The sequence below is a fragment of the Boleophthalmus pectinirostris genome, unplaced genomic scaffold, assembly GCF_026225935.1.
Source record: "Boleophthalmus pectinirostris isolate CB_2022bp ecotype Guang Dong unplaced genomic scaffold, ASM2622593v1 HiC_scaffold_10, whole genome shotgun sequence".
Lineage (NCBI taxonomy): Eukaryota > Metazoa > Chordata > Actinopteri > Gobiiformes > Gobiidae > Boleophthalmus > Boleophthalmus pectinirostris.
The window spans coordinates 6,646,691-6,670,307 of record NW_026570971.1 but is presented as its reverse complement, the minus strand read 5'-3'; the positions used below and the strand labels follow the sequence as shown (position 1 = coordinate 6,670,307).

The 23,617-nt window shown below is 38.3% G+C and overlaps 1 protein-coding gene across 1 annotated transcript in view; it reads right to left on the bottom strand.

Moving 5' to 3' along the window:
- Positions 1–23,617, bottom strand: part of meis2a (Meis homeobox 2a) — a 300,550-nt gene that overhangs the window by 244,254 nt on the left and 32,679 nt on the right. Inside the window, exon 7 of the mRNA XM_020927798.2 lies at positions 16,736–16,850. Coding sequence (XP_020783457.1) covers positions 16,736–16,850 — 115 coding nt within the window. The remainder of the gene's footprint in view (positions 1–16,735; positions 16,851–23,617) is intronic.

Sequence of the window (23,617 nt, the reverse complement as noted above, 5' to 3'; positions counted from 1 at the left end):
CAAACTGGGAGAAATGGGGATAAATTCAGATGCAAACTGATGATAAAGGAAATGTGAATGTGAAACACTGGATGTGACGGGCCGGTTGTAATAGGCTCTGTTCACGCTTATGTCATAAAACCGGAAGACGTTTGGAAACACGCGGACTTCCTCTGGGCTCCGTTGGCGACACTAACGCTGACAAAATCTGAGAAAACTGAGAAAATGGTCCAGTTTTCTTCATCTAGATTATCATTGTATCCTTTCTTTTTTTTCCTATTAATTTGTGTATTATAATTTGTCTAATTTAACCCTTTAACGGCGACTGTCACAAATATGCAACAAACCGTTTGGATCAAGATATAGACCAAGATAGTGGTTGCATTCCCCCAAATGTCGGTTAGTGCAGATGCAGGACCTTCCTAGGAACCTTTGGCAACCACTTGTTTGTAGTTGTCGCAAATTTGCAACATACACAGCTTTAATTTTTTTTTTCTTTTTTTTTTTTGGTATAGTCAAATTAATAATCTCAACTTAATTTACCATCTACATCAGGGGCGTCCAAACGTTTTTCATCAAGGGCCACATATCTAAACACAGATGAAGCGGAGGGTTGATCAAGGACCGTAGATTGGTGCTCATTACTTTGAATAATTGAAATATGTGCATGTTTAACACGTTAGAATGAGCCATCAGTCTTTATTCACGCCAAGATCCTTAAAACCACACACTAAATCTTTAATATTAGCTTTATCAAGGTAGATTTAAAAAAAAAACTTGCAATAAAAATTTGATTCAAAGTAATTTAGGCCAATTCTCATGGAAGCCTGGGAGCCAAGAAATGTTTGTCTGAGGGCCACATTTGGCTCACGGGCCATAGTTTGGAAATACCTGAGCTACAGAAAGCATAAGGCAAAACACACACAAAACATTTTTTATATACATCTATATAAATTCAGGCATTAAGGGGTTAAAAATTAAAAAAAAAGCTGTCATTGTATCATTCCGTTATGTTGACCAGCTGCCTGTACGTGACACTGAAAACGCTATTCGAGTCCTGACCCATATGGAAAGCCTTGGTTGTGAAGACACTGGTGCTGAATCCACGGTTTTATCAGATGCCCAGTGTCGGAAACTACACCGGAAGTCATCATCCGCGTGTTCCGTTGTCTTCCGGTAAGCGTGAATAAAGCCTGTTTGGCGCTTTGGTTCTCAATCGGAAACGCAGAATGAGCCTCGCATGAGTCTCAACGCTGAAATCCAGTGTGTTTAAACCTAAAATGCCTCTCTCTGATCTGAACGGTCTGTACCTAAACCCCAGCACCTGCACCGATCTTGAATCAGTGCTAGTGCAGCCTCCGCAGCTCAATCGCCACGTTTACATGAGAGCTTTCATTCCGATTAAAAATAATTTAATTTAGAATAAAAATGAATTCTGCTTTAAAAAGAACTTGTGAGCGGGATGCGGGAGTGGGCTGAGGTGGAGCAGCCGTTGACTCGGTTTGTCTTCTTCCTCCCTTCTTTGTATCGTGTTTGTGTCCGTGGCGTAACGACAAACCAAGATGACAAAAAACCCGGCACCAGCTGAAGTTTGTGTTTTCTTCCACTTTCATGTCCCTGTCCAATCAGAACCCTTCCCCACCCCCAGACGCTGAACAAAATTAAATAAAGTCGATTGTAAACCTGATGTAAACTCAAAAGAGGATCATTTAATTCCAAACTATTAAATTTTGAATAATTAATTCGGAATTTCTGGAGGTTCTGAGCTTCCACATGAGATCTGGTTTGTCCATAAACTAAGAAAGAGACAAACTTGGACATGTCTTTATCTGCAGGTTAAGACTCTGGAGACACAGTTCATTTGTGGTTTTAGTACTTTTTTTTTTACATCCATTTCCTTTACTCCAGACTTTTTTTTTCACTTCATGCAGGCGGGTTGGGGGTTGGCGGGCGGAGCTTAACCGTTGCTGCTCGCCATCATGAGAAACAGCAGGGCCTGGTTTCGCCTTTATTGTTTATCTCTTGTTTATGGGCCAGTGTTCAGCTTTAATTACTACACTAAATTAAAGTCTAACAGCCACTTAGCGGGAAAGCAGCACACACACACACACATACACACAACAGACACACACACACACCTCACTGGTCACTGCTCCTGCGCGGCCGACATCTTGGTTGCTTCAGTTAAGTGGCTTTTTAATATGTGGTTCATTATCACGGTCTGGCACACATGGGCTCGCCGGGGTTTGTCTTTACGGGGACATATTGGGACGGTTTGGAGTGCCGTCGGCGATGCCATAACTCCACTCGACGACGACGACGACGGAAATTCAACCTGTCGCTATATTAGTCACGAGACATGGAGAGGAGGAGGAAGATGGAGAGGGTGGAGAGGTTGATGGTTCTACCGCTGCGGTGGACATGAGGCAGTAAAAGGGAGTAGGGAAGTCTGCGGGATGTGGAAAAGTATGACAAAACTATGCTTTTTTTAAAATGGAATAAACCCAATTACAAATATTTTTCAAGCTAAATATATTCTATTAAATTCATTTTTAGTCCGTCCAGGTTTGAAATTGTTTTGAGAATTGATAAAGATCCAGGCAAACCAACAAAAACTTGCATAAATGTAATAAAAATGTTAATAAATTCTGATATATTTTCACTGAACTTAAGAAAACAAATAAAGCTACATTTTCTAAACTACTGGCAAATAATTTAAAGCCACAGTGTGTAACTTTCTAGAAAAGGCGTGATTCTATAGTTAAAACCAGAGGTGGGAAATTGCAAGTCGTGACTTGGACTCGAGTCAGACTTGAGTCACTATTTTGAGGACTTGAGACTTGACTTGATAAAATGGACTAAGACTTGGGACTCGACTCGGACTTGAAGGTCAATGTCAGTGATTTGGGATTCGACTTGGACTTGGGGGTGAATGACTTGGGACTTGACTCGGACCTGAGCCCTGTGACTTGAGAAGACTTGAGAAGCACTTTTAAATCTGAATTATTTTTGTTCTGACCGTAATGATTCATGCCAATATCTTGTCAAGACATTTAAAAAAGAAAAATATACTAAATTAATTTCTACAACTCTTGTACACTCTATAAATATTCATAATTCAAATATTCATAAATAAATATACCATGACTTTTTAAATACAATTTAGTTTAAAATTCATATAAACTGCAAAAATCTAAGCTATATTTTGTACTTTGGTTTAAAGACTTGAACTTATGGGCCACTGACATGAGACTTGACTTGGACTCGCCTGTGTTTGACTTGGGACTTGACTCGGACTTGAGGTCAAAGACTTGAGACTTACTTGAGACTTGCAAAACAACGACTTGGTCCCACCTCTGGTTAAAACCACACTACGGAACATTCTCCACGAGGCTAGACGATTTTTTTAATGCCGTACTGTGGAATATTACAATCAAAGGAGCAACATTTCCATGGAAACAAGAGTCAGGTTTGTGGAGAGGCGAGCCCGTTCGCAGTAAGAACGCGTGTTTTTAAAAGCAATAAACAACCAAAGTGAAATGTCTAAAAGGTTACACATTGTGGCTTTAGTTCAATAATGGGAATTCCAAGATCATTTATCTGAAATTAAGAAAACAATTTATAAAACACTGGTCAAAAATTTAAAGATAAAGCTTGATTTTTTATTTTTTTATTGTTTTTTTAAAACTTACTTTTCAATTTTATTTTGACTTGCACATTTATATAATTATGTCTTATTTGACTCCAGTCTCTTCCTCTTTTTTGCTGCTTATTTAGAATTTATTATTACTATTTATATTTTTGCTCTTTATTATTATATTATATTGTGATTTTGGAACTACTGTGTCCAAATAATTTCACTTGCGGATCAGTAAAGTTGGTCTAAGTCTAAATAATTTACCAACTAACCACCGAAATTTACCAAAATATCTCAATCTAAAACTCAATTTCTGCTGACATGTGTTTCTGCAGAGCATCTAAACTGCTGTTCCCTCCTCTTCCTCTCCTCTTCCTCCTCTCCATCGCCTTCTCCTCTTCCTCTTTTCCTCCTCTTCCTCTCCGGGGAGTCTGTGTATGTCTGTGTATGGTGGACTATGGAGCGTGGGGGATTGTTCAATTGATGAGAAAATGTACTAAACGTCTCCTCCTCCGTGGACTCGGCCGTCTCCACATGTCACAGTGGATTTGGGAGGGACGCAGGGCTCGTGATTACCCACACTGCACTGCACACGGGCGAGGGGGAGGGGGGCGGGGGCCACGGGGACACGATGTTTTATGGGTATTAGAATTTTAAAAACAATATGCAAGGGACTTTTTAGAATTTTTTGTGGAAAATTGGCTTTCGACATAAAAAAAACACACAAAAAAACGTGTAATTGGTTTGATTAATGCATTTTTTGGCACCATATAGTGTTAAAAAAAAATTACCCAATTAGTTTTTTTATTTAAAGTAAAAATAAAATAATAATAATAAATACACTAATGAATAAATAAAATAAAAATCACTAAAATATTGGACCAAATTGGAAAAAAATAAAATAAAACAGTTATTAAAATAACTATAAATTTAACCATGTGTATCTTTTGTAAGGATATAAGTTATTGTTCAGTGACTGTTTTCGTGGTTTAAAGGTTCACTACGTAACTTTTCTGGTATAAAGTTCACCATCTGCTGGTCCCAAATGAGCTTTGCCTGAAATGTTCCACAGTACGGCTTTAAAAATATCTATATCCATGGACACAAGCAGGCGATACAACCAAGAGTAATTCCAATAGTACTAACAGTAATTCTACTTAAAGACTAGGACTGAACAGAACTAGACCAGGACTAGACCAGGACTAAACCAGGACTAGAACAGGAGTAGACCAGGACTAAACTAGGACTAAACCAGGTCTTAAACAGGACAAATCAGGACTAAACCAGGACTAAACCAGGACTAAATAGGACTAAAACAGGTCTAAACAGAACTAAACTGGGACTAAACATGACTAAACCAGGACTAAACCAGGACTAGACCAGGACTAGACCAGGACTAGACCAGGACTAGACCAGGACTGAACAGAACTAAACCAGGACTAAACCGGGACTAAAATCAGGTCTAAACCAGGACTAGACTTAGACAAACTGTACTAATCAACTAGGAAGAACAAAAGTAAAGATAATTTGCAATAAAATTCAAAATATTTATTATTAAAAGTAGCAGATTTTAGCAGTTATAGCAGATTTGGGGTGTTTTTTTTTCTTCTTCCCATTTTTAATTAGAAATCCAGCTCGTAATATAAAAAAAGTTTGCTTTCTTTGCTCCAAAATGCTGCTGAACCTTTAAAAAAACAAACAAAATACACATACACAGCTGAATTCTTGGGTTAAAAATTCATATCTCAGCGTTAATACTCGGACATAGTTAAGTTCGTAACCAAGATTCTACGTTTCAAAATAAAAACTCCCAAAAAATCTCGTCGGAAATCTAAACTGACAATCTCTGCTGACAGTTCCCAACACGCGAGGCTTTTTCTTTACCGCTGCGCAATAAATGATTCCTGCAAGAGAAGCAATTTCATATTTGTGCTCTTGTTAAATTGTTTTCTGGCAGAGGTTCAGAGCCTGTGCGCGATGCAGATTGTACGACTCGTTTACACAAGCGAGCTCAGAAGATCGCGAGCGAGCAAATCCCAAAGGTGAACGTGAACTTTGGTAGAGAAATATGGAAGAATTGGATATTTTCTCAGCTGAATAAAAGTACTTTGTGTAGAACGGTTGTTGTGTGTTGACTGGGAGACCTTTAACTTTTTATTTAGTTGTATACGAAGTGGTAAAAAGCCGAGAGACGTCGTTCAGAAAGTTGCGAGCGAGTTGGGAATCTCAGAAGCAACGATTTGTTTGAGAAAAGTTGTGAAACCAAAAATGCGCGGTTAAATTTTGTGTAACTTTTTTCTTTTTTTTTTTCATTTTGGTCTGGTTTATTCCACTGAAAAAAACATGAGAGCAAGAAAAAGTAAATGTTCTTGGGTGAGCGAACGGGCTTGCATCTCCACAAACTTGACTCGTACTTGGCTTGTTCCCAAATTATCTTTATCGTTTTATCTTTAGTTCTTCGTAGTTGATCAATACAGTTTGTCTAAGTCTAGTCCTGGTTTAATCAAACTTAACTATAGCTATTTTCTCACCAACACCATGAATACTCCACAATTACTACTACTACTACTACTACTACTACTACTACTACTACTACTACTACTACCACCATCACCTCTACTACAACTACGACCACTACCGCTACTACTACCATTACTACTACCTCCATTATTACTTCTACTACTACCATTACTACCACTACTACCACCACTACCACTACCACCATCTCTACTACTAACACCACCTCAATTACTGCTACTACTACTGCTACAACAACTACTACTACCACTACCTCTACTACTACTACTGCTACTGCTACTACCACTACTACTACTACTACCACCACCTCTACTACTACTGCTACTACTACTGCTACTACTACCACTACTACTACTACTACCACCACCTCTAGTACTACCGCTACTGTTACTGCTACTACTACTACTACTACTACTACCTCTACTATTACTCCTACCACTACCACCTCTACTACTACTACTCCTACTACCATTACTACTGCCACTACTACTACTACCTCTACCTCTACTATTATTACTACTACCACCTCTACTACTACTACTACTACTACTACCACTACTACCTCTACTACTATTACTACCACTACTACCAGTACTACTACTACTACACTACTACTACTACTACTACTACTACTACCACTACTACTACACTACTACTTAATTTACTACTACTACTACTACTGCACTACTATTACTACTACTACTACTACTACCTACTACTATTACTACTACCTACTACTACTACTACTACCTACTACTACTACTACTACTACTACTCTACTACTACTACTACCACTACTACTTACTACTACTACTACTACTACTACTACTCTACTACTACTTCTACTACCTACTACCACTACTACTACTACTACTACTACTACTACTACTACTATACTACTACTACCACTACTACCTCTACTACTATTACTCTACACTACCCACTATACTACCTACTACTACTACTACTATACTACCACTACTACTACTACTACTACTACCACTACTCTACTACTACTCTACTACTACTACTTCTACTACTCTACTACTACTACTGCCACTACTACTACTACTACTACTCTACTACCACCTACTACTACTCTACTACTACTACTACTACTACTATACTACTACTACTACTACTAATATTACTACTACTACTACTACTACTACTACTACTACTACTCTACTACTACTACTACTACTACTACTCCTCTACTACTACTACTACCACTACTACTATTACCACCTCCACTTCTACCTCTACTACTCTACTTCTACTACTATTACTACTACTACTACTACTACTCCTCCTCCTCAACTTTCTGTCCTTCCGTGGCCTCCTCCTTTCCTTTCCTTCTTTCCTTCCTTCTTTCCTTCCACCCTCCGTCTTCAGTACACACTCGTGCTCTTCACCCTCACCCCTTTTAACCGGGGCCAGGCCGTTAAAGAGCCCATTACCGCGGCACGGCCGACTCGTACGGGCCCCGGAGTGTGTGGACCGACGATTTTATGTGCTAGTGTTAGCGCTGGCCAGTTCATGCGCGGAGTGGGCAGGGTGGCGGGGTGACGGCGTGAGGCTGGGCGGCGGGGAGGGGGGGGGGGCGGGAGTTGCTTGAAGCGTTAACGTAATTGCAAGAATGTGAAAAATGAGGCGAGCGGAGCGAGGGGTCAAAGCGCGGATCGGAGCTAGCAAAACAACTGGACTCGTTAGCTGGGTTAGCGTAGCGGGCTGTTGTTTATACGGCCTCGGATTCAGACTTTTGAAATAATAGAAATTAAAATGCACAACGGATGTAACAATAACTTAAATATCTTGATATCGTATCGTCAAAAGTCTCACAGTATCATCATGGGCTGTCAAAATATATCGAATTACAAGTTTCTTTGCTAATAAACATCGGGAACTACATTTCCCATGATTCATTTCAGCGCAAACAACATGAAGAACTATGTTTTGACTTGAATTCTTGGGATTATCACGGAAATAAATCACACCAAAATCTTGTCAAGGCATTTTAAAAGCAAAAAAGGGTCCTGTCTACAATTATATAAGCCTTGACAAAATATCGCAGTAAATATCGTGATAATATCGTATCGAGAAATTCGAATATTGTTACGTCACTAATAATAAATGTATGTGTTATTTAAAGGTGCTTTGTTTAACTTTTCTGGTGGAGGCTCTGTTAAATGTTTTTTTTTTTTTTTTTTTTTCCCATGGACATGTTATTGCTTGGTCTGGAATGTTTCACAGTGTGGCTTTAAATCTTTCTATCTTTTCACGGAGCCCAAACCAAGCCCAGACCAAGTTACAGGTCGGATCTGCGGAGAGGCGATGCCGCTCACAAGTGTTTTTGAGCTTTAAAACCGTCTGTAATTGAATAAACGTAAAGTAGAGCTGCTTAATGTCACACTGTGGAACATTCCAGGCCAAGCAATAACATGTCCATGGGAAAAAAAAAACATTTAACAGAGCCTCCACCAGAAAAGTTAAACAAAGCACCTTTAAATAACACATACATTTATTATTAGTGACGTAACAATATTCGAATTTCTCGATACGATATTATCACGGTATTTACTAAGAGTAATGACGTCTCCATGGAAACAAGAAGGTGAAGGACCCCTAAATGAAAAGTTACACGGTTACGCAAAATTAACAGCTTCTTGTAACATAGAACCTGGAGTTTTGATACTTTAATCTAATCTTGCGTAATTTACAGGCCGTTGTGTCTCTTCTGAAACCTCAAAATGTTGACTCCCACTGCGTGATGTCATCAGGTGATAACCCAGAAGAGCTCCAGCGCGTTTCGGAAGTCAGTACAAACACACCGGACTCGTTCTAGTTACAGTAAGTCAGCGATTATTTGGCTTTTAACCAACTTTGAAGCTATAGCTATTGTTTTTAGCCGAATTTCAACTGCCCCATTTGTTTTTCAGACCCATAACTAACAAAATTTTGCACAATTACGAGGAGGTTTGCTGTTCGAACCCCACAACCAGCAGTTCTCAGATAGTTTTCAACTCAAAATGTGTATTTTCGCAGTATAATTATATTGTATGAGCAGCTCTCGAGGTCAAAATAAGTCTGTTTATGCGTAACTTTAAAGCTTTTTATTGTTTGAGGAATCCGGAAGTGCGCTGTTTGCATGCTAGCCAGCTGCTCTGACACTTGAAAGTTGTGAAAAACTCTTAGAAAAGTGATCGCGATGAATAATTATGATGCTGTGAACGCGTAAGGTAAGTGAGGGAAAAACTTTGGACCGCTGTGAATTGTTTAAAATGAACTTCTCTTTTTCATATTTTAAGATGGTAAAACTCAAATACAGCACCTTTAATCATGTCCGATTACTTCTTACTTTTTTATCGGGTCTAATTTTCCTGGCCTGCAATTTCCTGAATCAAAAAAAACATCTCCAAATCTTCCAGCACGATTCGACGGACGATGATCTTTCTCCCGCTGTATTAGCCTTTGCCTCTCTGCTCTGAGCCGGTGTCCGCCCCTCGCCTCGCCTCCTCGCGCCCGCCCGCCTGCCCGCCCGCCCCCCGGAGGTCAGCCGTGCCCGGGCCGGCGGTTGCCCCAGCGCCGGGTGCCGTACCGTAACTGTCTGTGGCCCGTATCGACCGGCTGTTACTGGATACGCCGCGCACACAGCAGTCGATAAGTGCTCTGCGGATTACAGGTCACTTGTACTTATGTGTGTAAGATAATCAATAAGTACTGCATTTCTCTCCCTTCTCTCGCTCTCACTCTTTTTTTTCTTTCTCTCTCTCCACGCCCCCTCCTCCTCTTCATCCTCTCCTCTGCCCGACCCCCACCCTCCCCCCGATTCCCTTCTTCTCACTCAAAGCTGTCCGTGATCTGTCTTTTGATGGTTGATAATGCGCCATGAGCTCACGTCTTTGGTGCTTAAACCTCGAGCGCTGCTGCTGCTCTCTTCACAGAAAGTGTAATAAACCAGAGTATGGAGCGCTGTTGTAGGTTTATCATCATCATTATGTCATTATTATATTGTTAAACGCATTATTAACATACAATTTAACCAGACCTGTTCTGCAAAATGGACTTTTCAGAGCTTTTAACCATATGTTATCGTTGTTTCCCTTCTCATTGTATTTGGACTGCGCTCTCGCTCTTTCTTCGTTTTCCAGTTTTAGTTTCTTAATTGAAACATGTAGGAGTCATTAGCAATAGGGATGTAATGATATCCAAGTCTCACGGTACGATATCGTCACGGTATGAACCTCACGGTAAGATATTTATTGCGATTTTAAAATCAGTACAGTAGAATTCCTCAAACGAAAAATACTACATAGTACTTCTGCATTTACTACATACACATTAGGGTGCATCATTTGGCCCAGTGTCAGAAATTCAACTTGTACCCAATTTTAAAATGTGACAATACCAATTAAAAGAAAATCTGTGGAATATTTGCTCAATTGAATAAAATCTACAGGGTCCACCAAGTCTCTTAAGTTCCATCCTAATGGTGTCCATAAGATTCTGGCTGAAAAATATTTTTTTTCTCAAATAACTTAAAAAAAAAATATAAATAATAAATAATAAAAAATAAAAATAATTTTTTTAAATGTATTTTTTATGATATATTTTTTTTATTAATTAATTTTTTTAAAATAATAATTTCTTATTCAAGGTCCTTTGAGGTGTCATTCCTTGAAGTCTTAAAGAAATGACACTTTTGCCATATCTCAGAAACTAAAGATGATAGAGACATAAAACTGGTACCAAATTATACGAAATGTCCATATTTATATTCAACTTCCATTGATACTATTGGGCTAAATTAATTATTTTTGATGTTATTAAAGAAAAACTGCTTTTTCAGCTCAGATTTAAGGCTTCTGCAGGAACTACACTTCAGAGGTTTGGTGGACCCATCAATAGAAATATAATTCTCATGGAAGTTTACCTTGGCAAGTGTATTTTCAGAAATTTTTCAAAAAGTTGGGCAAATGATGCACCCTAACATACATACATACTGACATTTTTCAGTATTTTGTTGTGAAACTCCAATCAAGACTGACCTAAATTACTCAAAACAAAACTACAAACTGCAACTGAAACTGAAACTACAAAACCTGCAACTACAAAACGTTTTCCACCATTTCTTCCTCCTGATCCAAGCGCTCCTGACACGTCCGTCCGCAGAGCTCGCCCCCGACCTCGCCTGTGGTCAACGACATATAAAAACCATCAGCCTCCACTCACTTTACGGCGACAATGATTTAAACGGGCCCACCACAGACCGCCCATATCAATACCGTGATCGTCTATTGGCAAAACGATAGCTCCCGATCACTCCTCCCTCGCTCTGCCTTTCTCCTCTTTCCCTTCCCTCTCTCCGTGTTTATCTTTAGAAGGATTTGCGAGGAGAGGGGGAGATGGTGTGATGAAATTTCATGCAAAACCCGGGACAGTGCCAGGAGGCGAAAGAAAAAAAAAAGAAAAAAATTTAAAATATGGCGCGTTCAAAAACAAAGAGAGGATATGTTAATTGTCTGAGTTGGAGCTATGGGTCTGTTTTCAAAATAAGACCTCGGAACATTTCATAACATCCTTCACGTTAATTAATTACGCGTATCTTAATTAGTCACAATATTGGACTTGCGTTCTACCGAGGAGTCTGTTGTAGCATTAGCACTTCAACAATCCTAATATGTTGCCTTTATTAACAAATCATCATTATCACACGCTTTTCTTCATGGATTTGTTATTGCTTTGTCTTCTAGAATGCTCCACAGTTTGACTTTAAACAGCTCTACCTTACGTTTCATTCAATTACAGGTGGTTTTATAGCTCAAAAATACTTAAAAAACTGGTATTTTGGCTGTGAGCGGGGTCGCCTCTCCACAGATCTGACCTCTAACTTGGTTTGGTTTGGTCTCCATGAAGATAGAAAGGTTTAGGCTACGTTTATATTATGACGGTCTGAACAGAAAGTGCAAAAGTGGCGTTGCGTCTTCGCTTTTTATTCCGTGTTTAGACAAGCGTTTTTGGGAGTGTACATACGGTGACGCAAAAGTGTGTGGAATTTGATTGGGTGTACATGCCAGGTTTCTGTGTACTGTATGTATGTGATGTAAACGTGTACTCGACCTGAGCAGATGTGACCAGAGTTTTGCGTCTTGGGCAGTGTAGACGGAAACACTATGGCGGAGTGTATTCAACTTTTCCACTCTGGAGGGTGGTTTCAGATTTTTCAGTTTTTAAGCCCAAAAATGCCATCACTGTCAAAACGAAAGGCACTTCCGGTAAAATATTTTGTCGTTTTTACCCGCAAGCGTTAATATCACTCTGTGGAACATTCCAGACAAAGCTTTTCCACCAGAGAAGTTACACAATGGACCTTTAAATCAGAATATTAGGTATAAAATATTAACTACAAGATTTCTGAAGGTCAGTTTGAACCAAATTTGATGCTAGGAAAGTTAATAGTTTTGAATTCAAGTGCAACTAGTTATTGGTACTTTACATGCATGTGTATGGCTGAATGTTCAACGTTTACCACGATGACACAATGCACACTTTAGCAAACACTGATTTAAAATTACAAATGGATTTAAAAGCCATATTTTCAGGAGGTTGTGATCAACAGAAGTGTTCATGGTCCTTTGATTTTCAACTAAAAGGTGAGCCCTGTGTCCCTTGTCCCAGCGGATCTATTTAAAACAAATGATTTGTCCCAGTTTTATACAAGAAATGTCCCAGGTGTCCCTATTTTTGACTAATTTCATACCTGCCAACAAGTAAAGAGAGACATAAAGTGTCATCTGTTTAGGTAAAATACAGAAAATCCGCTTAAAAACGACCAAAACACAAAGAAAACGTGACTATACTGACTCACATTTTAATCATAAGTGGTCTCTGCTTAACAATTTCCCTTAATTACACACTTGTTTCACAATTTTTATTATTACGAACCACCAAAAAACCGGGGATGTCCCAGTTTTTTATCTTGAAATTCTAGTTTTGAGACTCTAATGTTATTTTAGTGGTCCCTGTTCAACAAAAACAAACATCTGACCTACTATAGTTCGAATTAAGTTGGCTCTTTTTTGCCAGATCGTGTTAAAATAAAACTGAAATTAAAGTCTAACAAAGCCTCAGACGGAGCCGTGCCTACAGTTAGCGTCAAACCTCCAGGGGATGTTGACAAAATCAGCTGCAAAGTATTACTATGTCTTTATAAACAACGTAAGTTAATTATCAAAACGAGTACTTGTACAGAAGACCTCGCTATTATCTGGGAACGTTTACAACTAGCTTCTATTTGGGACTAAACCCAGAACTAAACCAGGACTAAACCAGGACTAAACCAGGACTATAACAGAACTAAACCACGTCTCAATCAGGACTAACCTTGGCTCACTCCAGAAACCATTATTGCTAAAAAATTAAATTCCTTTCTCAACTTACTTGTCAAAATTGATCCTAGCGTGACTAAGCTAGCCGGCAGTTAGCAGTCACTCGCGCAACACTATCTGTAGCTAGCACCAATGCACTTGTTTTGAAATGCTTTATTCCGCTTTGGCAGGTCGCGCCGAGAATAATTAGCATCTTACAAACTTAATATGCTTTTCAATACAAGCGAGAACTGGCAGAAACATTGTGTTAATCACCGGCTTTTGTCGTTTTGTTTCCTAAAATAGCAAACCTTCGGGGAGTGCGGATCTTTATAGGTGAAACTGTCATGGCCGCCAGTCAAAACACCAGCTAATCCCATTTCAAAAGGAAGGACTAACTAACATCTATTACATTTTAAATTTGGCCGAGGTGGGTTTTTCCGGATGACGAATGTTATGGCACACCTGAATGTCGGTGCTAATGCTATTTGCTGATGCGCTAACGCTAACCTTAACGTGTTCTGGCGGTGTTAGTAATTTAATTATGAATCACAGTTATTGTTCGATACGAGGGCTGCTACAAGTGAAAAGATATTAAACATAACTCCGAACGTTTGCCGGAAAATGTGAATTGAACTGGGGCAAGTTGTAAACACCAAGTTGAAAATGTACGTAAACAGTGTTGGGAAGGTGACTTTTAAAATGTATTCCCCTACAGATTACAGATTACATACCCCAAAATGTAGTTTGTAACGTAATCCATTAAATTACTTAAAGTGAGTAACGTAATCTGAATACTTTGGATTACTTGATATTGTCATGCTTTTTAAAACCACATGAATGTAACAACCACATCCTGAAAATTCTTGTTTGTTCTCTTCAAATTGTCTGTTTAGCCCAAGTCTCCATGAACAGACTTTTGTTTTACTGTAGAGAAACAAAGACAAGGAAATCTTAACATGAGAAGTTTTATGTGCTAAAAGAAAATAAAAATTCCAGTCTGTCCTTGAACATATTGAAAATATTATTGATAGAGAAATGATTTCTATATGAGATCACTGCTGCTTTAAATTAGGTCCACCTACTGTTAGTGTCATATTGTTTTGACCTGGTTTAGTCCTGGTTTTGGTTTAGACCTGGTCCTGGTTTTAGTCCTGGTTTAGTCCTGGTTTAGACCTGGTTTTAGTCCAGTTTTGGTCCTAGATTTAATCTTGCTTTTAGCCCTGCTTTTAGACCTGGTTTTAGACCTGGTTTTAGACCTGCTTTTAGACCTGGTTTAGACCTGGTTTAGTCCTGGTTTAGACCTGGTTTAGACCTGGTTTAGACCTGGTTTAGGTAACCTGGTTTAGACCTGGTTTAGACCTGGTTTAGTCCTGATTTGGTCCTAGATTTAGTCCTGCTTTTACCCTGCTTTTAGACCTGCTTTTAGTCCTGGTTTAGACCTGGTTTAGTCCTCATTTTAGTCCTGGTTTAGCCCAAAATGTAAAAACAGCAATATGTAATCCATTTATTTGAACAAAGTAACTGTAATCCAATTACCACTCACTGAAACAGTAACTGTAACTGAATACAGTTACTCATAATTTCTATTCTGATTACGTAACTCCAGTACATGTAATCTGTTATTCCCCAACACTGTACGTAAATGTAAATATGTAAAAATAATGACCTACTGAAGCAAAATGGTAGGTATGTGGGATAATATCGATAAAAAAATGCCAAAATTTCAAAACGTTGGCACAAAAAACACTCCAAAAAACTCAAATTGGGTAGGAATTGTCTACGCATTCAAATATAGCAACATCAGTTTTATCTCAATTATGTTGATCTACGATTTGAAAACTCCCTTAAAACTCTCTTAAAACTAAAAATCCATACACCAACTTGTTAGTTTTTGTTCTTCAAGCTTCTTCAAGTTACTAACCATTACAGCAATGGGCCTACACAATAAAACAACCAATAATATCTTAGTCCAAACCAAAAATAGTAAGTTCCAGATTGTAAAAAATAAGTAAAAGTGCATATGACAGGTTAGACTACCAAGTTACTACTTTTATTTTTTCTAGTTCTTAAAATTTTACTTTCTGGTTGGACACCGGCAGCAGATCTGACATACGTAGAGGTAATTCCTAAACTTTTACCCAGCAACCAAAATGTAAACACAGCCCAAAACGTGTCGAAATTGCACAACTATGGCTACAATAATAAAAAAAATTATATATGCCAACATAGCGTAATAAACGTCCTGGAGTAGTAACATTCGGAAGTTATATTTTTTGACCCAAACCAACTCAATTAACCAACACAGGAATTGACCTGAGGTTAAAAGTTATTCGGTTTTGCTTAATATTTTCTAATTTTTAAGTTATGTGTAAAATCCTTCAGTCGTCCAGGTAGAATCTATGGACAAAAGTTTACTTTGGTCGACCAGCTGACAAATTGAATTTCTCCTTTTGCCATATGCCAACATCTTTATTTTGTTAAATGACGGTTTAAACCATCAGAAAAATGTGTTCCAATTGTGCATAAATTTCAGTATTCTCACGCTTACGTCACAAAACCGGAAAACGTTTGGAAACACGCGGACGACGACTTTCTTTGGGTTCTTTTGGCGATAGTAACTCGACAAAATCTGGGAAAACTGAGAAAATGGCCCGGTTTTCTTCATCTAGACGCCGTATTGTGTAATAATTTGTCCAAAAAAATAAATAAAAATGTCATTGTATTGTTTCGTTATGTTCGACAGATCAGCAGTTACGACCAGCTGCCTGTACGTGACATCGAAGACGAGATTTGAGTTCTGAGCCCCATGGAAAGCTTTGGCTGAATCCACGGTTTTATCACATGCCCAAGTGTCGGGAATTACGCCGGAAATCGTCATCGTCATGTTTCCAAACGACTTCTGGTAAGCGTGAATAGAGCCTATTTTGTTTTAGAACTCAGCACTACTTCTTGTATTTTTGTACTTTTCTTCTTAACTTCACTTTTTCCCACAAATCGCCAATTAACTGATGTAAAACTACAATCAATATTGACCACAAGTTCTATCCTAGATTGATAAAAAACATAAAAAAACCTGCCATATGCACTTTAAACTGAGCTCCATACTAACTGAACGTCCACATAAGAGAACAGGGAGGTGGGTGGGTGGAGGATGGGTATGGGGGTGGTCTGTATGCGCTTCCACATGCCCTTAGTTTCTGTCCTGGCTCACCTTGCTCACTGCTGTTGTCGCCGCTCTGGGAGGCGTGGCCCCCGCTGGAGGGACCCGGGGTGCCCGCCGAGTGCGTGGAGGTGGCGTCGTCATGGTCTCTCCACGAAGCCGGGTTCTGATGGGACAAGAGACGAAGAGAGACGAGTTAGGTTTGTCATTGGGTGGTTAAAGGTTCGACATTACGTGAAATGGACATTGCGATGTTACCTCCTCAAAAACAGACCTGGAGTTTGTTTGAGAAAGCTTTATTATTAGTCTGTTTGCATCTCCAATTCTCAAAATGCTCTGGTACCACCTTGTGATGTCATGAAGCGGTAGTTTTAGCTACGTTTTTGTTCAGTAGTGATTGGCAATTTCAGAACTGAAAATATCCACATTATTCTAGAGAAAGTGTATGTTTCTAGCTGGGCTGGTGCCATCTAGTACCTGCACTCAATTCAATTTCTCTCTAGCGACTAGGTCAGGAATCGGAATAAACTAGACCAGGGGTGTCCAAACTTTTTTCATCAAGGGCCACATATCTAAACACAGACGAAGCAGAGGGCCGATCGAGGGCCATAGACTAGTGCTCAGTACAGTGAATAATTGAAATATGTGCATGTTTAACACGTTAGAATGAGCCAGCAGTCTTTATTCATGCTCAGATCCTTAAAACCACACACTAAACATTAAATATAAGCTTTATTAAGGTAGATTTTCAAAAAACTTGCAGTAAAAAGTAAATTTTTTATTGATGCAAGGTCATTTGGGCCAATTCACCTGGAAGCCTGAGGGCCGCATTTGGCCCACGGACCGTAGTTTGGACACGCCTGCACTAGACAATTTGCAAGAACCCCGGAAGCGTGAGTTTGGGCACCAGCCAGTTAGCGAAGAGTCATACATTCTGTGTTGGCAACGATTCCCGAAATTGAGGATTTAAAGCCGGAACAAAGAGAATGTTTGGTGAATTTTATTAATAGATGTTATTGTCCTTCTTCCTACGGGATTTGGCGCATTACATACGTCACGACCAACCTGCTTATCGTCGAGTGAACGAATTCTAACGCTGCGAGATCAGACGGTTTCCACGAAGTGAAACCGGCTGATGAATGAGGCTAATATGTTTATATATTACCACATGACATCACAGGGTGGATTAATTTCAAATTGAGAGAAGAACTCAGCCTTAATATGTAGGATTTGTGCGTTAAACACGTGTGAACAAAACAAAACACAACTCCAGGTCTGTTTGTGATGACGAAACATTACACACATTCGAACAGATCAGAAAAAAGGTGCAATGGGCCCTTAAAGTTTTCTTAAAAGTTGCACTGCGAAACTTGCGCAACTTGCTTAACTTTTACTTATGACGTTACTATTAAAATGTCTGTACCTGATATTTTTTCTAGCCTGTATTTGAGCAAAATATGTCAGGGGTAACTTTGAACCGCCGCAAAGACAGTAAAAACCAGGTACATTCCCTTAAAATAATCAATCACTGTCAAAACGTAGGTTGTACCTCCAGGCCAAGGGCATGTTTTCGAAGTATTTCTGAGCAATAAAAACACCTCACAGTGATAGATCAGTTTTATGTCATACTGTGGTACTTGTTCAGTGTTCGGCTCCAGTCAAATGAAGCTCACAGAGGCCAGCGGTTATAAGATGCAATGCTATTAATGTGCACTGTCCCGTGTTAAACCAAAAAACACTAACACACACAATCATAATAAAAAACAATAATTTCTCAACACTGATTTTCCCCACTGATAAAAGGACCAATAGAATTCTTTTTCCATACATTGTGAGAACCCTCGCCGTTAAACGTTTTCATGAGCCAACGCTGCCACATTTCTCTCCTCTCCCCGCACACGAGGCTCACCGGGTTTTCTACTGCACAGGAAAACCTTTATCAGAGGAGGCCGAGGTGGAATTTCCTCTGGCTTTTCGAACCCACGAACGTACAGCCGCTATACGTCATTGGACTTCTTACTACTCCTAATCCGTCAAAACAAATAAGATAAACCTGGATTAAACTGGAGCTATAAACACGAAACGAGGACTAAACCAGGATTAAACGTTTAAGTTGTAGTGTAACCCTGGTTCTATGAGTGAATATATCTCCATACTTCGTACAGTCAGTTTGTAATGATGATATTAGAGCATTGTAGAGAATAGGGAGACACAAAATTTACATTAAAACAGATATAAACTATGACAACAACAGATTGAAACCAGCTAAACTAAACCAGATTTATAGAGTAACCCTGGTTCTATGAGTGAACAGTTCTCCATACTTCGTAGAGTGAGTTTTTTATGATGATATTAGGAGATTTTAGAGAACAGGAAGAAACAAAATTTAAATTAAAACATAACTAGAACAGATTTAAACCAGCTAGGATTAAACCTGGACTACACCAGATTTAAACGTTCAAATTATAGAGTAACCCTGGTTCTATGAGTGAACAGATTTCCATATTTCGTACAGTCAGTTTGTAATGATGATATTAGGGGATTTTAAATAACAGGAAGAAACTAAATTTAAATTAAAACAGATGCAAACGTTGACGAGACCATATTAAAACCAGCTAAACTAAACCAGGACTACACTGGATTTATAGAGTAATCCTGGTTCTATGAGTGAACATATCTCCATACTTCGTACAGTCGATTTATAATGATGATATAAGAAACAAAATAAAAATAAAAATATGACTATAACAGATTTAAACCAACTAGGATTAAACCAGGACTACACCGGGATTAAACGTTCAAATTATAAAGTAACCTTGGTTCTATGAGCGAACAGATCTCCATACTTCGTACAGTCAGTTTGTAATGATGATATTAGGGGATTTTAGAGAACAGGAAGAAACAAAATTTTTATTAAAGCCGATGTAAACAATGACTACAACAGATTTAAACCAACTAAACTAAACTAAACCGGAACTACAACGGATCTAAACATTCAAATTATAGAGTAACCCTGGTTCTATGAGTGAACAGACTTCCATTCTTCGTACAGTCAAATTATAATTATGATATAAGAAACAAAATTAAAATTAAAACATCACTATAACAAATTTAAACCAACTAGGATTAAACCTGGACTATATTGGGATTAAACGTTCAAATTATCGAGTAACCCTGGTTCTATGAGCGAACAGATCACCATACTTCGTAGAGTGAGTTTGTAATGATGATATTAGGGGATTTTAGAGAACAGGAAGAAATTATTTTTTTATTAAAACAGATGTAAAGAATGACTACAACAGATTTAAACCAACTAAACTAAATTAAACCGGGACTACAATGGATTTAAACGTTCAAATTATAGAGTAACCCTGGTTCTATGAATGAACAGATCTCCATACTTCTCCATACTTCGTACAGTCAAATTATAATGATGATATAAGAAACAAAATTAAAATTACAACATGACCATAACAGATTTAAACCAACTGATGATTAAACCTGGACTACACCAGGATTAAATGTACGAATTATAAAGTAACCCTGGTTCTATGATTGAACAGATCTCCATACTTCGTAAAGTCAATTTGTAATTATATCATATAGAACTGAAAGAAATAAAAAAAACAAATTAAAACAGATCAAAACTATGACCTGAGGTAACTAGACTAAACCAAGACTGAAACTTTAAACCTAATCCAAGACTAACGCAGGAATAAAACCAAAACTGGAACTAAACTCGGACTAAACTTGGAACTAAACCAGGACTAGACCAGGGCTGAACCAGGATAAAAGACAATATTGTGATTTAATGTTGAAAATCACATTCTATTGTAGTTTTTTGTTATCATCCTGGTATCGGAATCGGTATTAAGTATCGAGTCTACGCCTTAGCATCAAAATCCAGTTCGACGTTTTGAGTTTAAACCACGTACGACTAACACCAATGCCCGAAACAATCCCGCGCAGCACACTTTGAGAACCACTGCGTCGATCTACCCCCGATATTGCGCGTCACCTGAGTTTGATGACAACATGTTGGCCAACGTTGAGCCCCGAGCAGAAACCAAGCTAAACAAACACCACACCGGGTCTAGCCACAAACCTCAGCCCACTTCTGCAGTCCCTCAGAGGGTCTTTCTCCCCCATGCACACAGCACGGGCCAGCAAGTTGATTTTTTTATTTTTTTTTGTACCGCTTTTAGTCAAACAGTGCCAAAAATGAGCCACAACGGAGACGGGCTACGCTACATAAGCTGCTTACTGTAATATCTGCGGTAATTTGACCACCAATATCCGGGAGAAGTTTGCCAAGGGAATATCGAGGCAGAATCCTACATTGAAAAGAATCTTGGAAAACTTCATCAGCCATGTTTACCCTTAATTCAAAGGTGAAATCAATCTGGTAAATATTAATAAAGACGCACTATTAGGGGGAGAAGACGTCCCTGTTTACTCAAGACAGTCCCAGTTTTGAGCCCCGTGTCCACTGTCCTAGTAGATTTATCCAAAACCAGTGATTTGTCCCAGTTTTATACAAGAAATGTCTCTATTTTCTGACCAATTTGACGCCTGCCAACAATAAAGAGAGGCATATATTGTCATTTGTTTCAAGTAAAATACACAAAAGCTGCTTAAAAACAACCAAAACGCAAAGAAAATGTGACTCAGTGTGTGCAACAATTTTCTTTTTTTCAACATTTTATTATTACCAGCCACCCCAAAACGAGAGTGTCCCAGTTTTTTACCCTACGCACTCTGTAGCTTTTCTCGGGATATTTGTTGTTTTGTATGGAGATGTTTTTGCTTGAATTGTTCCATCGTGACACGCAAATGACACCGCCAAGGTCAGGTTACGGGTCAGATCTGTGGAGAGATAAACCCCAAGTGTACAGATATATTTAATGCCACGCTATGGAACATTCCAAGGGATGTCAACATGGGGACAAGGAGATGGTGGACGCTCTACCAGTAAAGTTAAGTTATAGTGCACTTTAACTTTAATAAATCAAATTATTAAGAGGGAAAATTAGGTAATAAGTAGTAGTAGTAGTAGTAGTAGTAGTAGTAGTAGTAGTAGTAGTAGTAGTAGTAGTAGTAGCAGTAGTAGTAGTAGTAGTAGTAGTAGTAGTAGTAGTAGTAGTAGTAGTAGTAGTAGTAGTAGTAGTAGTAGTAGTAGTAGTAGTAGTAGTAGTAGTAGTAGTAGTAGTAGTAGTAGTAGTAGTAGTAGTAGTAGTAGTAGTAGTAGTAGTAGTAGTAGTAGTAGTAGTAGTAGTAGTAGTAGTAGTAGTAGTAGTAGTAGTAGTAGTAGTAGTAGTAGTAGTAGTAGTAGTAGTAGTAGTAGTAGTAGTAGTAGTAGTAGTAGTAGTAGTAGTAGTAGTAGTAGTAGTAGTAGTAGTAGTAGTAGTAGTAGTAGTAGTAGTAGTAGTAGTAGTAGTAGTAGTAGTAGTAGTAGTAGTAGTAGTAGTAGTAGTAGTAGTAGTAGTAGTAGTAGTAGTAGTAGTAGTAACAGCAGTAGTAGTAGTGGTAGTAGTAGTAGTTGTAGTGTAGTAGTAGTAGCAGTAGTGGTGGTGGTAGTAGTAGTAGTAGTGGTAGTAGTAGTAATGGTAGAAGTAGTTGTAGAAGTTGTTGTAGTAGTAGTAGTAGTAGTAGTAGTAGAAGTACTAGTGCTAAGGATGTAAGTAAGTAAGTATTAAGTTGTAATATGGCAATTACACTGTTGTAGTAGAAATACAAGTTAGCTCAAGTATAAGAAGTAGTAGTAGTAGTACTAGCAGTAGCAGCAGTAGTAGTAGAAGTAGTAGTAGTAGAGATAAGAATGTATGTAAGTAAGTACTAAGTTCTCAGATGTGAATTCCACTTCTGTAGTATAAATACAGCTATTTCAAGTAGTAGTAGTAGTAGTAGTAGTAGTAGTGCTAAGAATATAAGTAAATAAGTTCTAATATGTTAATTCCACAGCTGCAGTAGAAATACCAGTTAGCTCAAGTAGAAGTAGTAGTAGATAGTAGTTGTTGTAGCAAGTAAATGAATAAATAAATTCATGAATAAATAAAACATTTGAACATTTATCTACATTCATCTCTTTTTGACATATTTTGACAACTTTCTGGGACAATATTTGCTTTTTTTTTCCTGTGCATTCCCATTCCCTTTTGGTAACTTCCAGTGACCGTCCACCATCTGCTTCAAACTCTTCCAACTCTCTGAACAAAAGCCCATCACGTATAATTAAAACCATCGCTCAGATTATATTTAGACGTTCAAACGCCAAATATTTACAGACAAAAAGCTCCACACTCTTCACTTCTTCACAATGGCAGGACTTAGATTGAGATTCCACCTCGGCAAAAAGTAACGAGATAATCCACAAAAGAAGTAGAAGAAGTGAAGTACTACTACTGTTACTACTACTACTTCTTATATTTGCTTTTTGGCAACTTAAAACAATCATCAAATTTACTTCATACTATCACAACAAAACTGCCATTACCTACAATTAAAAACTACTACTACTACTACTACTACTACTACTACTACTACTACTACTACAAGAACTACTACTACAAGAACTACAACAATTACAACCGCAACTGCAACTACAACTACAACTACTACTACTACTAAATTACTACTACAACTACAACAACTACTAATACTACACTACAAAACTACTACAAGTAACTACAACTACAACAACTACTATAACTACTACAACTGCTACAACAACTACGACAAGTACAACTACAACTACTACAACTACTATAACTACTACAACTGCTACAACAACTACTACAAGTACAACTACAACTACTACAACTACTATAACTACTACAACTGCTACAACAACTACTACAAGTACAACTACAACTACTACAACAAGTACAACAAGTACAACTACTACTACAACAACTACAACTATTACAACAAATA